The sequence below is a fragment of the Lissotriton vulgaris genome, chromosome 6 (assembly GCF_964263255.1).
Source record: "Lissotriton vulgaris chromosome 6, aLisVul1.2, whole genome shotgun sequence".
NCBI lineage: Eukaryota > Metazoa > Chordata > Amphibia > Caudata > Salamandridae > Lissotriton > Lissotriton vulgaris.
Window position 1 is genome coordinate 1,072,980,856 of NC_141694.1, and position 12,987 is coordinate 1,072,993,842.

The window sequence follows — 12,987 nt, forward strand, 5'->3', positions numbered from 1 at the left end:
AATCTCGTTACAAAAGATCTGTGAGGGTGGCATTTCCTGGGATAGGAATTTAGGATTTCGAAAACTTTTAACAATTCGGAAAATTTCCTTTTTGATTATTCTGTGAAGCTTCTATCCGATTTGTAAAATAGTTTATTTTGGTACGTTTGATTTAATGGATGGTATTTCCGTCTAGCTGTTTTAAAAATGTCCTGGTCGTCGTTGTTATAGTGCCTACGCCATTTTCGTTCTAATCTTCAAACTGTTTGCAGTGTATCTTTTAATTCGCTGGTGAACCAAGGGGCTGAGATTTTCCCTTGTTTAGATTTTAATTTTCTGGTTCCCCCCGAAGTCAGTTTCTCTCCTATAGATCTCATCCATCTCTCATAGCTAAGATTGTCAGTGACAACTTCTCCATGTATCAATGGTTTGTTCTCTTTTACCCAATTCGGTAGATCTGGGTGATCAATAATCTTTGCCCAGCATGGGATCGGTTTCTCGTTTCTTATTATATCTGGTTTTACGACCTTAGTTAAGTTTTGAGGTTGAATGCGATAAATTTGTGGTCCGTCTAGGTCAGGGGCAAAGGGGTGGAAACATTAATAGTATTGAGATTGGAACAAATACAATCCAGCTCATGGCCAGCTGTATGTGTAGGATCAGTCGTCAGTATTGTCAGTCCCAACACATGCATAATGTCTTTAAAACACAACACATTTGGGTCACTAGCGCTGTCAAGGTGCAGGTTTAAGTCCCCCAGTAAGGTGAAATTGGCAGCCTTTAACGTCAGGCTGGTAAGAACTTCCCCCATGGTTTCCAGGAAGTGGCTTGCTTGTCCTGGTGGGCGATATATTAATGCTCCGGAGAACATAAAGGAGTCATGGGCCTGTAGGTTGAATGCTAGACATTCGTCTCCTTTGATGTCGGGTAGTTCCGAAATGTTACATTTGAGAGTCTTTCGATGTATAATAGCGATCCCCCCCCCTCTTTGTATGGGTCTATCTAGTCTCTGTATCCTATAACCGGGTGGCAGTGTGCGTACAATGTCTGGGCTGGACCAGTCTTTGAGCCACGTTTCCGTGACCAAGAGGCAGTCCAGATTGGACTCCGAGATTAAGTCATACATGTGTAGTGCATTCTTACACATGGAGCGGGCATTAATTAGCCCGCCATTAATGACCTTGTATATAATTTTCGAAGACTGTTTTAAATGGGGTTGTAGGGTTTGTTTACAGGCAATACAACTAATGGGTCCTAGCCATTTGTCTACATTTATGGCATGATGACATTGCATGCAACTGAGGTTCAATGACAATAAATCTTCTCTGGGGATCTAACCTGGGTTGATTTCTTGAGCATAAGGGGCAGCCCCCAGCCCGTCCTTGGCGCGGACGGGCGCAGACGGGCTTGCCTTAAGCGCTCCCGCTGCGCGTCCGCCAGTGGCACATTTTTATGTAGGAGGAGAAGGCGGGGGCGTGGCCTAAAAGGGGGCGTGGCCTTGGTGCACGCTGGCAATGGCGTCAGCCAGTGATTATCAGCGTTTCGAAATCGCTGCGCAGTGACCACGGTTTGTTTCCAATTTTTCACTTTACACTCTTCCTCTTGGTCTCACCGCCTCAGAGTATGTTGTTGGTCTACATACTCTATGCATCCATGAAGTAAACAAAAATTATGCTGTTTAACAGTATTGTTATTAACTGTAATCTGACAATCCTTGAAGAAGAGGTTACTTTTTACAAACGTCCTTACAGCATTGGGGGCACCTCCAATGACACCGAAATAATCAATCCGACTACACGCTGGGTAAATCCCCCACAGGATCCCAATTTGCTTCAAATAAAATTTACCTTGCCATATTTCAGTGGGCCAGAATGGTTGGTGTCCGCCTAGCAGTGTTAAGCAGTGCATGATATTTTGTTGCTTATTTATGTATTTATTTTTTGCTGTCACTTTCAGGGTGCCATGACTCCTGGGATCCCCATTTTCAGTCCAATGATGCCCTACGGTACTGGATTGACTCCACAACCTGTTCAAAGTACCAACAGCCTGTCCTTACTGGAAGAGCAGCAGAGGCAACAGCAGCAAGTACAGCAGTCAACATCACAACAAGTAACACAAGGACTCACGGGTCAAACGCCACAACTTTTCCATTCACAGGCTCTTACTACTACAGCCCCGTTACCAGGGACCACACCGCTTTACCCCTCACCAATGACACCCATGACGCCAATAACCCCTGCAACTCCTGCATCCGAGAGCTCTGGGATTGTACCGCAGCTACAGTAAGTCCTTTTAGTGAATTTTACTTGCATGGCTGGGCAGAACAAGTGATTGAAAATTAACAAAGTGTCGAAAACAAACTTTCCATAAAAGTGGACGTTTTTGTTTTGTCCGTGAACAATGCTAAGCTTTGTACCTTCGTGAAAGGATTTGTATAAATTATTGGTTTGGAGCATTCGGGTAATCTGCAAATTCTAAGTGTTTTATAGGGAACAAATATAATGCACCAAAATTCTCCTCTTCGGGTTTGAACATGCTTCCAAGATAGTGCAGCCATATCAAATGCTGAGGGCACTGTGTAAAGCTGCCTATTTGTTCATTTCAATCAACTTATGGATTTGAAAATTATCTCTACATTGTCACCCGTGTAGCAGTCTTTCTTCTGGTTTGAGTCTCTCTGTCAGGGAACCATCTTAACTCTGGTATTATGTGAATCTGACAAAATTGTTAGTGAAAAAAGATGCCTAGGTTTATCTGTCCTAGTGAATTTGAAGAAATACTTGTAGTTCAACAAAATTACCATGCCGGACGAGAAAGCCATTATTCTTAAAATGAAAGAAGTATGGAACTTCATTAGGGGTTAAATCTGCACAGTGGGTTGGGAAGTAGTGATAACGTGACACGATATAGGCAGAGAAAATAGAGGGTGGATGCAGAGCAAGTGGAGATGAGATCTGAGGTAAGCGGCATGGTGGAGAAAATGACAAATGGGAGAGCACAGGCTTGTGGTATTGCCAGCTTCAAAAGTAAAAACAAAAAAAGTGCCTAAAGTCTGGTGTACTTTTCAAAGACATGCAGTGTAAGGTGCTTTGGGGTTGATCAGAGGGAAATGAGAACAAGCATTGGCATAGCCAATAGGTCTGTCTCGCCTTTGGGACCCTGTAAGTAAAAGAAAAAATAAACAGAAGTGTAAGACTTCATGTTTACTTTTAATGTATCCTAAATACGAAGTAAATGTAAACGTGACGTATTATACTTCATTTTTTTTACCTACAAGGTCCCAAAGGCGAGACTAATTGGCTATGCCAATGCTTTTTTACTTGGGACCCTTTCTCTGGTGAGTTTATGAGCTTTCTGACAAGAGAACTCCTGGTATGGCTGAGTTTGTGTTTAATCAAGTCTGGATAGCCTTCCGTAACCGATAAAATCAGAAATTGAATATGCTCTGCGACGGCGAGAAAGCCATGTTGGCATCATTTCAAGTACGTCACAAATAAATAACAAACTCCTGGTTGCACTTCAGTTTCTCTGGTTATAAACGAGCCACAATTTGGAGCTGCCTTGTTTATTCCATTGTTTATTTAGTAAAATGGGAAATCATTAAATAATAATGGGTTCAGCTGTTTTAATTAATAGTGGGTTTGAAAATTAGCTTAGTTTTCCTGTTCCAAATGAAAAACGTATCTTAAACATATGGGGACATGAATAGTGTGCCTATGTGTAATATCTGTTCGCTTTCTGTTTGAGGTTTGAGAAAAAAACATAATTAAGAAAGATCCATTCAGGGGTACTTTGCAGGCTGTGAATTCACAGCCCCTGTTGAGCGCCTGGGATCCCCTCCCCCTCATCACACTTTGTAATTCATTCACCCACAGACAGGCACGAGACAGGAGACAAGGCCATATGGGGGCCTCATATCACAGGGGGGGGCAGGGAGTGCCTATGAGGCCGTGCGGCACTAGACCTCAACATGTGAAGCTACAGTCAAGCACACCTCCGGAGCAAATGCAAACATCACTTGCACCCCGTGGAGAGAAATAACAACTGTGATAGTGCGATAATGATATTTACTATAAGCCGTACATAATCCCGATGATTCTAATTACCTTAACAACACGCTAAACGACTATAGATGTCGATGTGGTGCCTTTTAAAAGGAATCAATGGAGGAAGATAACATATTTGTGCTGCAAGGACCCTCTAACAGCCAAGCTGAGTATTACAAAACATCCTGCAAAGAGGTACATATGCTAGGCTGCAGGCTGGCTCGATCAGTTAAACGCGAACACCTGTCGCCCATGGTTTAGTATCTTTTGATCCGTTTGAGCTAGAAACTATTTTAGGGTTTTTCAATCTGCAGATCACACAGTATATGGTGAATTATATGGCAAAGGCAGCAAATACATATTTATGCAAAAAAATGCATCGGCCTCAGAATTTCATGATTTCATCGGCCATGTGTATATGCAAGTATGCTTTAAGGGAGAGGAATTAAGCCTAGATCTTGCACGTTGAGGTAAAGGGGTGACATGGTTACTGTGTTGCTGTGTATTATACAGAATGGCGATCTCCTAGCATTGACAAGAGAAATGCTCCAGGGCCTCAGTGTATGGGACGCTCTAGCCGATATTCTCTGTCCGTGGTGTACGTTTACAGCATGTCACCAGTGCCCTGGAGAGAGAAAGAGATGGGGCCTGGAGAGAAGCAAAAGAAGAACACCCACTGCCTTTTCTTCCTGGTGGTGAAACCATTAAATCAAAGCCAGAGGAAAGCCCCAGTCCTTGTGTCAGGGGCTCCGTAGTGACGAGTGTCCCCGCTCTTCACCATTCACCCCTCCTAGTGCATGCACATACCAAGCCCAGTGAAATCACGCATGCATAAAATAGCCGTGAACAGCGCACAACACAAACCAGCGCGGTGCACGTGCACTGCAAGGAATGTGGAGAATGCAGCTGACACCCGGCCGCGCTGCTGCTCGCTCCCGAGCTCCCTAGGCCAGGGGAGAGAGAAGATGGGACATGCACCCACCTTGGCCCAATTGCTTGCTGTCGTTCTTAAAAAGACACAAAAAGACCAATAGCGTGTGAGCAAAAAAAAGCACACGGACAAGCTTGTGGTCTGAGTTTAAGGTCCTTACTAGAAGCCTCGCAGAGCAACGCATGCGCGCTAGCTCAGGCGAGACCTAAAAATGGGCTGTGTCCAAAAATAGGAAAATGCAAACTCAGAGGTAATGTTTGAAGTATGAACACATGGGGCCCTTTAAGGAAAGGGGAATAAATGGCTCTGGTCGCAAAGGGTGTTCTGAAAGTGTTTGGAAGAGAGGGTAACGCGGAGTACCCGACTCACCCAGGTGAAGTCAAAATGTGTGACGCAAGCTTGATGGCAATGGTGAAAACAATTAGCAGGAAAAAGGGGTAATGCTTGCATTTTTGCCTTATAAACACTTTTACATACTGAAAAATAAATGTTGTCAGTTGAGCAATTGAGTAGAGGAATCCATTTATTTCTGAAAGGATAGTATTTTGCTTCGTGACCTCTTTATCTTGTGCTCAGGCTGGATTCTTAAGTAAACTAGCTCCCCTGTTTATCTGAAGACGGTCACACTGGAAAGATAAGCATGTGAGCAATCAGTAATCTACCTATTGCCTTTCTTGCTGAATAGCTGCCCAGTTCTATGTCCCTCTTTGTGGGATCTACTTTTTTAAGTGCAGTAGCACCCCATTTAGTTTTCTTGCGTTGTTGCATTTTTTAAAGAGCGTAACATATTACTGGATTTATTAGGGTTTTGCACATAATACACAAGATCCATTCATAGTAGGACTTTCTCAAGTGTGACGTTTAAAAACTTTCACAATGAGATGATACCTCTGCCAACACAAATCTACTCATCAGGGTAGTGGCAACGGCAAACACATGAACAGCATGTATGGCAAGAAACAAAGAAGGAACCTTGTAAAGAGAACACTGGGGTCTGCACTGGGTGTAAGAGTGTGTTACATGCTGGGTGGTGGGGGCATCCTGAGGAAGTAACCGCTGGGGGGGCATCACGCAGGCTGGACATGCAACGATCCTTAAAGGAGGGTGGGCGGAGCAGGGGGGACGGGACACTCGGTCCTAGGTGGCCAGTGGTAGTGTTGCAAAGCAGCTGGTGTTATTTCTCAATCAGGGTGTGCAATGGGCTAGTGTTATGAGTGGTTTCCCATTGGGTCTCGGTGTTCAGCAAGGGACAACAGTCATGACCATCTGTTTGTGTGCGCAAGCAATTCTGCAAATTATGTAGGTGCTAGTTGTTTTTGGCCTCTACATTCAGTAGGAAGGTTTCCCAGTATTCCCCACTGGTACGGGTGTCCCCCCTCATTCAGAGTAGTTTGAGAGTGTGGGCCTCTGCCCGTGTCAGTAACACATTAAGCCACCGCTGGGGGTCCAGAGGAGCAGACTCCTTCCATCTCATGGCCACCTGTTTGAATAAAACAAAGACCAGGTCAACAAATCTGGGAAGGTGTTTATCACCTTTCGCTTGGGGACGTAGCCCCAGCAGGCAAGATTCTGGTGTATGCATATGGTTGTGCTCCGCCAACTAGGCAACCGTATTAGTTATCGCCTGCCAGGCTTGGTGTAGCACCGGGCAGACCCACACCATGTGGTAGAAACCAGCATCCTGTAGTCTACAGCAGGGGCATTCGCGGCAAAATGCTAGAAACATGTGCTTGATACGCTGGGGGAGAGGTAGGCATGGTGGACATAATTGAACTGTGTGATGCGGATGCGGAACCTGGTGTACAAGACCTCCTTCACCAGCTGAAGTGCCCAGTCTGTCAGAGGCCGCTGCAGCACTCCATCCCATCTACATGCTTCCGCCGCCTATTTCGAAGGAGCAGTGTTGAGGGCTGTGTAAAGGGTAGTGATAGCATTCAGAATACTTTCCGAGGATAGCAGAATGTTCAGCTGGGGGGGGGAGGGGGCTCCCCATCATTCCATGTGTGCTGTATAGCGTGAAAAGTAAAAAGAAATATATATATAATTGCCGCACCTAATCCATACGTATCCATTACCTCCTGCAAAGACATGGCAGCTCCCTTGTGAAAATGTTCTCATAGTTGCTCCACTCCCTCCTCCCTTCAGATCGCCATGACATCACGTTGTGCCACTTCCCGCAGCCGGTGCATTTCCCAGATAGTAGTGATCACCGGTGAGTATGGGAGGTGAGGGCCCCTGGTTTGCACTAACCTATGACAGCAGGTGCGGGCCACTGCAATTTGTCTCGTTTCACGTCTGGTAGCGTCAGACATCCATGTGTAGATGCTCACGCCGTCCAGCACCTCACGAACAGGTGTCAGTTCGACGCAGTCTGGTGAGCGCATCCATGCCATCTGCCACTGCAGCTGTGCCCCTGTATAGTAGTGGTCTGTTAGGGGCCCCAAGCCTGCCGTCAGTCACCGGGTGCTGAAGCGTGGTTAGCTGAACTCTGCGGCGACCCTCGTTCCAGATCAATTCCAACAGCAAGCGATTAAGCTTGCGGAAGATGCCCTGTGAGAGCGCTATTGGAAAGACCGCAAAGAAATAGCATAATCGGGCAGTACCAACCAGTTGGATATCGCGAACCGAACCAGCGGGGTCCGATGCTGCGATCGCCAGAAGGGCAAGGGCCGGTAGATGGAGCATACCGCCTTGTCACTATTACCTTCCTAGAAGTCACTCTCCGTATGATTGGTCTGTACCCCGAGATATTTGAAGGTGTCATAGCATCATTGAAGGAGAGCCCTGGGGGGGTCGACCCTGTGTTGTGCTGATCGTGGTTCTAGCGGGAAGATGCAGGGTTTGGGCTAGTTCACCCGTTGGCCTGATACATCTTCGAAGTAATCCGTTAAGTGCATGAGGCCAGGGAGGGCGGGCCGTCGATCCTGAGGCCAGGGAGGGCGGTCCGGCGGTCCTGTAGGTAGGCAGGGCATTGTCTACGTACAGCGAGGCAATCTGATGAATGCCCAGTTCTGGGATACCCCAGTTGGGTACCCGCTGGCGAGATGGCAAGTCAGTGACTTAATAGCCTGGGCTGTGTCTTGGCGTCGTTGAACCTGTCCAGTAGATGTTGAGTGGTTAGGGAGGAGAATGTGGTATAATCTGTGGTTTTATTCCAGGCAATCTGGGGGAAAAAACCACCTGGATCTCCGCTAACTGCAGGGGTTCAATCTGCTCAGCCCATTGCAGCGGGTCTAACTGGACCAAAGGAAAACCGTGGAAAAACTCATGGGCATGCTCAGGAGCCAGGGAGGCGGTGCGTCATATAACCCCTTTTAGTAGTCTCGGCAGGCAGCGTTAGTGACTATTTGAAATGTAACCAGCTCGTCGCCAGTTAGGCAAAGTACCCTGTTGGGGTTGGGGAGGAGTAAGTGCCTGAAATCTTACTAGATGTTATGTAGGTCCTCTAGAGGGCTTTGATGAATCCGCCTAAAGGCTGGCAGACTGTGGTGACATGCTAACAGCACATGCGTATCCCACTCCAGGGCCCGTTGCAAGGCAGAACCGTCATTTTGGTCAAAGTAATGTGCAATGCATTGCGTCCGTTTTATGTGAACAACGGTGGTTCAGAAAGCACCTGAGACTGCAGACACAAAGTGGGGATGGTGAGCCACCACCTCCCCCAGCACAGAGTGAACAGCAGAGGACCGAGGTCAGATAGTTTGCGCTCGCTAAATATTCTGCCCGGTTGCGCAAAAGGCCAATCTGGTCAATGCACAAGAAGTGGTCAATCCTAGTGTGTACATCATGCACCGAGGAGCAGAAGGAATATTCACGTTCAAGCTGGTGCTCTAGGTGCCACGCATAATGTAAGTGCATCCATGTAAGCCATTGTGCGAAATGCTGAGCGGTGTGAGCGCTGGCAGCAGAGCAGTGGAGTGATCGTGGTCCACGCCTGGGATGCAATTAAAGTCACCTTTCCATAGCCCAGGGCACAGTGGGTCCTGAAAAAGCACCGGTGTGAGTGTGTCCAAGAAACATGCTTGGTTAGTGTTGGGGGCATAAACCACCACCAGTGTGAAAGGTGTCCTATCCAGGTGACCTTCTAGGATGACACAGCGCCCGTCTGGGTCCACCCGCTTTGTGCCCAGGACAAAGGGGACTCTCTGGGCTATCCGAATGAGCATCTCATGGGCAAATGCCGATGAGGATGTACCATACAGCTGGCCACTCCACTTCGCACCCACCTTGTGTAGTTCTGACAGTGTAAGACTCATTTCTTGAAGCATAGCTAAAGGCATGCGACAGCGTTTGAGATAAGCATGAATGCAGTATCCCTTAGCTGGAGTGGCCATGCCGTGCACATTCCATGTAAGGATGTGATACTGTGGGATGTGAATATCTGGTGACGCCCCAGGCATGGAACTCAATGATAGTGTTAATGATAAATGACATGATGTTCCCCCGCGCACCCTGCCAGCAGCATGTTGCACCCAGCAGAACCTACACAGTGTAGTCAGGCGCTCATGAGGGACCTGTGGTGAGTCGCAGAACCAGTGACAGACCTATCCAGAACAACTTTGTGAACATCAACAGTAATTTGCCATAACAATTGTGTTCACCCAGGACAGTACACCTTCAAGGGCCTATCCAAAAATCCCCAACTCTAGAACCGAGACAAGATGAAAAAGTAAACCAATTAAACAAGTCCGCATGAGGGCAATGGTGGGACATGACGCTGAGATTGTGGTCCTGTCCCAGTGTCTGTGCCCATCACGACGGACCATTGCCCGACCAGCCACTCAAAGTGCAGTTACGCCTGGTGGAGGTAGTACATGTTGCACTCAGTAGGCAGATAAGCGAGTCACCTAGCCCTGAAAGAGAGCTCAAATGATCTCCTCAGCAGAAGGTGGTGTAAATTTGTGATCAGGCGTGCTACAGTTGGAAGACTCTGAGGCACCTGCATTTAAGCTAGATTCCGCAGGCCGATCCGCATACAGGGCTTCGTATGGGCTGGCATTGTGTTGGGCATGGATACTCACAAACATTTTCCCAGGGGTCACAAATTTGGTCTGTGATGTGACAGAGGGCCGCATTGATACCAGCAAGGTGGTGGTCGGGGTTTATGGTGAGATGTAAGGGAAGCTAGGCATATACATCTAGTGTCTGAATTGCACAATGTGAAACCAAGAACTTGGGACTAATCCCCCCCTATCCACTTAACCAAACTATGTGATCCTAAGGAAATTATTAGTATAATAGAAACTGCAGCCCTCAGAAGGTGGACATGACAACTGGAATGACTATTTGTACACTATTGCAATTATTATCAGGGTTTAGGGAAGAATTAATAATTCTCAATGCACTAATTTGATGTACTACGATTAAACTGATCTGCATGTTAGTTTATTATTGACCAAATGTATCTTACTGTAATATGTTTATAAAGGAAGGTGTGTCTAAAGTCAAGTGGTTTAGGACACACTAGTTCCTTCCTTTCTGCAATTTCAATCAACCTTTAAATAAATGATTGCTGGTGTATTTAAAAAATTTTATGTTGGTGCTGAGTCACATAAACATTAGCCCAGTGCTGCTCTTGACCAGGTGGCCGCGTGTTAAGGTCAAGAGGGCCACATGTGGACCCCGGGCCGCATTGTGAGTATCACGGGTGTAGGGAGACAATTTCCACTGCTGTGGTCTGTCCCGTAGCCACCAGATTATGATCCTGCTGTATGTGTGCCACCTTGCGTCTTGGTTTTGGGATCACCCAGGGCCCCTCTGCCTGTACAGTGTCATTGGTGCGCCCGAGACCCTTTGCGTGAGGCCAGGTCCAGACATCCTCCACAGTAAAGAAAATGTATAGGAGGACTCACCGTCAATAACCTTTAGTTTCGATGGAAATAATAATGCATAGCGCAGGTGGAGTTAACATAGACTTTGTTTGACCCTCAAGTAGGAGCCCCTCTGGTACTGTACTTCGGCAGTGAAGTCGGGATATGCGACTATTACTGTATTCTCGAAGCGCCCAGGGCCCCTTCGTGCGAAAGCATTGAAAATGAGGTTGTGGTCCCGAAAGTTGAAAAAGCGTGCTATATGTGGACGAGGTGGCCCTCCTGCAGGGGGCGAGCACTCCTGGACACGGTGCGCTTGTTCCACGGAGAACAATGCAGGGACCTTGTCTTTCAGTACAGTTGCTATAAGGCATTCCTCAAAGAGTTCTGCTCTGATAAACTCTGTCTGCTCCGGGAAACCTATAAAGCGAATATTGTTGCGCGATGAGTGCCCTTTGGCGTCTTCCGCACGTCGATGTAAGGAGGCCACCACCACCTGCATGGCGTCCAGCTCTGTCTGTGTTTTACACATTAAATGGCCACTTGCAGGCAGCGATTTCTTTTCTGCTTTGTCGATCCAGTCAACCAGCTCATGGTGGTCGCTCATAACATGCCCACGGTAAATGTTACCACACCGATCTTTGCCTTAAGCGATGCTTTTGTGTCTAAGATGGCATGCAGTATCTTTTCAAATTGTTCTGGGCGCTTGTTGAGGGTGTTTTCAAGATGTTGCAAGGTGCTCATGGTGTGGCCTGAGGAGTGTGGGGGGTGGGGGGGGGGGGGGGGCACCCTTCTAAAGTCCCTAGATAGTGACCTGATATTCCTGGATTTCCCCATTAGTATGTGGTACAGTGTGAGGACCCCAACAAGCCTCCATTCAGTGTACCTCCTGGTTGGGGCTCTGAAATATGCCCGGACCGTGTTCGTGCAAAAGGGCCAGGAGAAAGGGGGGCACAGCACTCCCCACCGCCTTATATGTGATCAGAGGCAGTTGGTCACTTGACATAGAAGGCGACCCAGGAGCCTGCAGGTGCGCCTCTCCCATGGAGTGATAGCAACCCAAAGGCCCCATGCCACTATGGGGGGACCACAGGTGGTCACTGGGGATGCAGACTCCCACCCAGGAAGGCCCCATGGCTAGGGGCGTGGTAGGCAACACAAGGACCGACTGCTGGTTGAAGAGAACACACCTCGCCGCCTCCCTCCTCAAGATACCTGGGAGATGGGTGGCTGCGTGGCTGGAGTCCAACAGCAGCCGGAGGGTCTGAGGGGTGACTAGACAGCTCCTCCCAAGGTCACAGGCCCGCCGCCACCTCCACCTCCATCCACGAGGCCGCAGTGGCTCACCACCAAGCAGCCAGTGGCATCACTCTATTACGGTGTCCACCGGCGGTCACAAGTGTAGTCCCAGTTGTCGATCAAGTCCCCAAGATAACCCGGATGCAGGAGAAATAGCCCAGACAAGGCTCGCTGGCGAGCAATCATTGTCTGTGCCACCTCATGCCACCTTTGTCGGGGACTGCGGTCACGCTGGGTGATCAGGGACACCAGCTGCCCTTGCAGGATACTCTGCGGTCCTCAGTTGCATGTGGCAGCGGGTCAGTGGGCCTCTGGCAATGGGCACAGAGGATCACTGGCTGTCATCAGCACGGGCTCCGCCGGCAGCCCCGGGCCCTCAGACGCTTCGAGCCAGCGCACCCAGGCAAATAGTGGCGTTTGGTAGTCCCCAGACACATTGCAGGAGCCAGGAGCAGTGTCCGCATCGCAGCTGGGCACTACAGTGCCGGCATCGCTCCGGACCCATAAGCAGGATCGCCTCCAGCTCCTCTCAAGTGTACAGTGCCAGCCCTCCCTCCATCCTGCTAGACCCGGTGCAGGAAGCAGAGCCCTTGCCAGCGCCTACAGCCCCTGAGCCACTCACCGCACACCCCGCAAGTGGCGGGCCCCAAGGATCATGCAGCATTCTTTTGCAGGTAATTTTACATCATCAGCGTCTAGGGGCTCACTCTCCACTCCATGGGTCTGGTCTCGTACGATAACCGCGCACCGGGCCCACTGAAGTCCCTGCTCACCAGAGTCTCACAATATTTCTGTGCAGTGAGTATCCAAACTAGAAAATGGCGGGGTGGACCGCTCCCAGGGGTACCCTGAGTGAAAAGCAGACAGTACAAGGCATGTCGGTGGGCAGACCCCTTTGATGTCACAGGATAGTGATCAGGCC

At 48.4% G+C, this 12,987-nt stretch overlaps 1 protein-coding gene across 1 annotated transcript in view; it reads left to right on the top strand.

Annotated features, from left to right (window-relative positions):
• Positions 1–12,987, top strand: part of TBP (TATA-box binding protein) — a 285,823-nt gene that overhangs the window by 75,653 nt on the left and 197,183 nt on the right. The window contains exon 3 of the mRNA XM_086927138.1: positions 1,936–2,261. Coding sequence (XP_086783264.1) covers positions 1,936–2,261 — 326 coding nt within the window. The remainder of the gene's footprint in view (positions 1–1,935; positions 2,262–12,987) is intronic.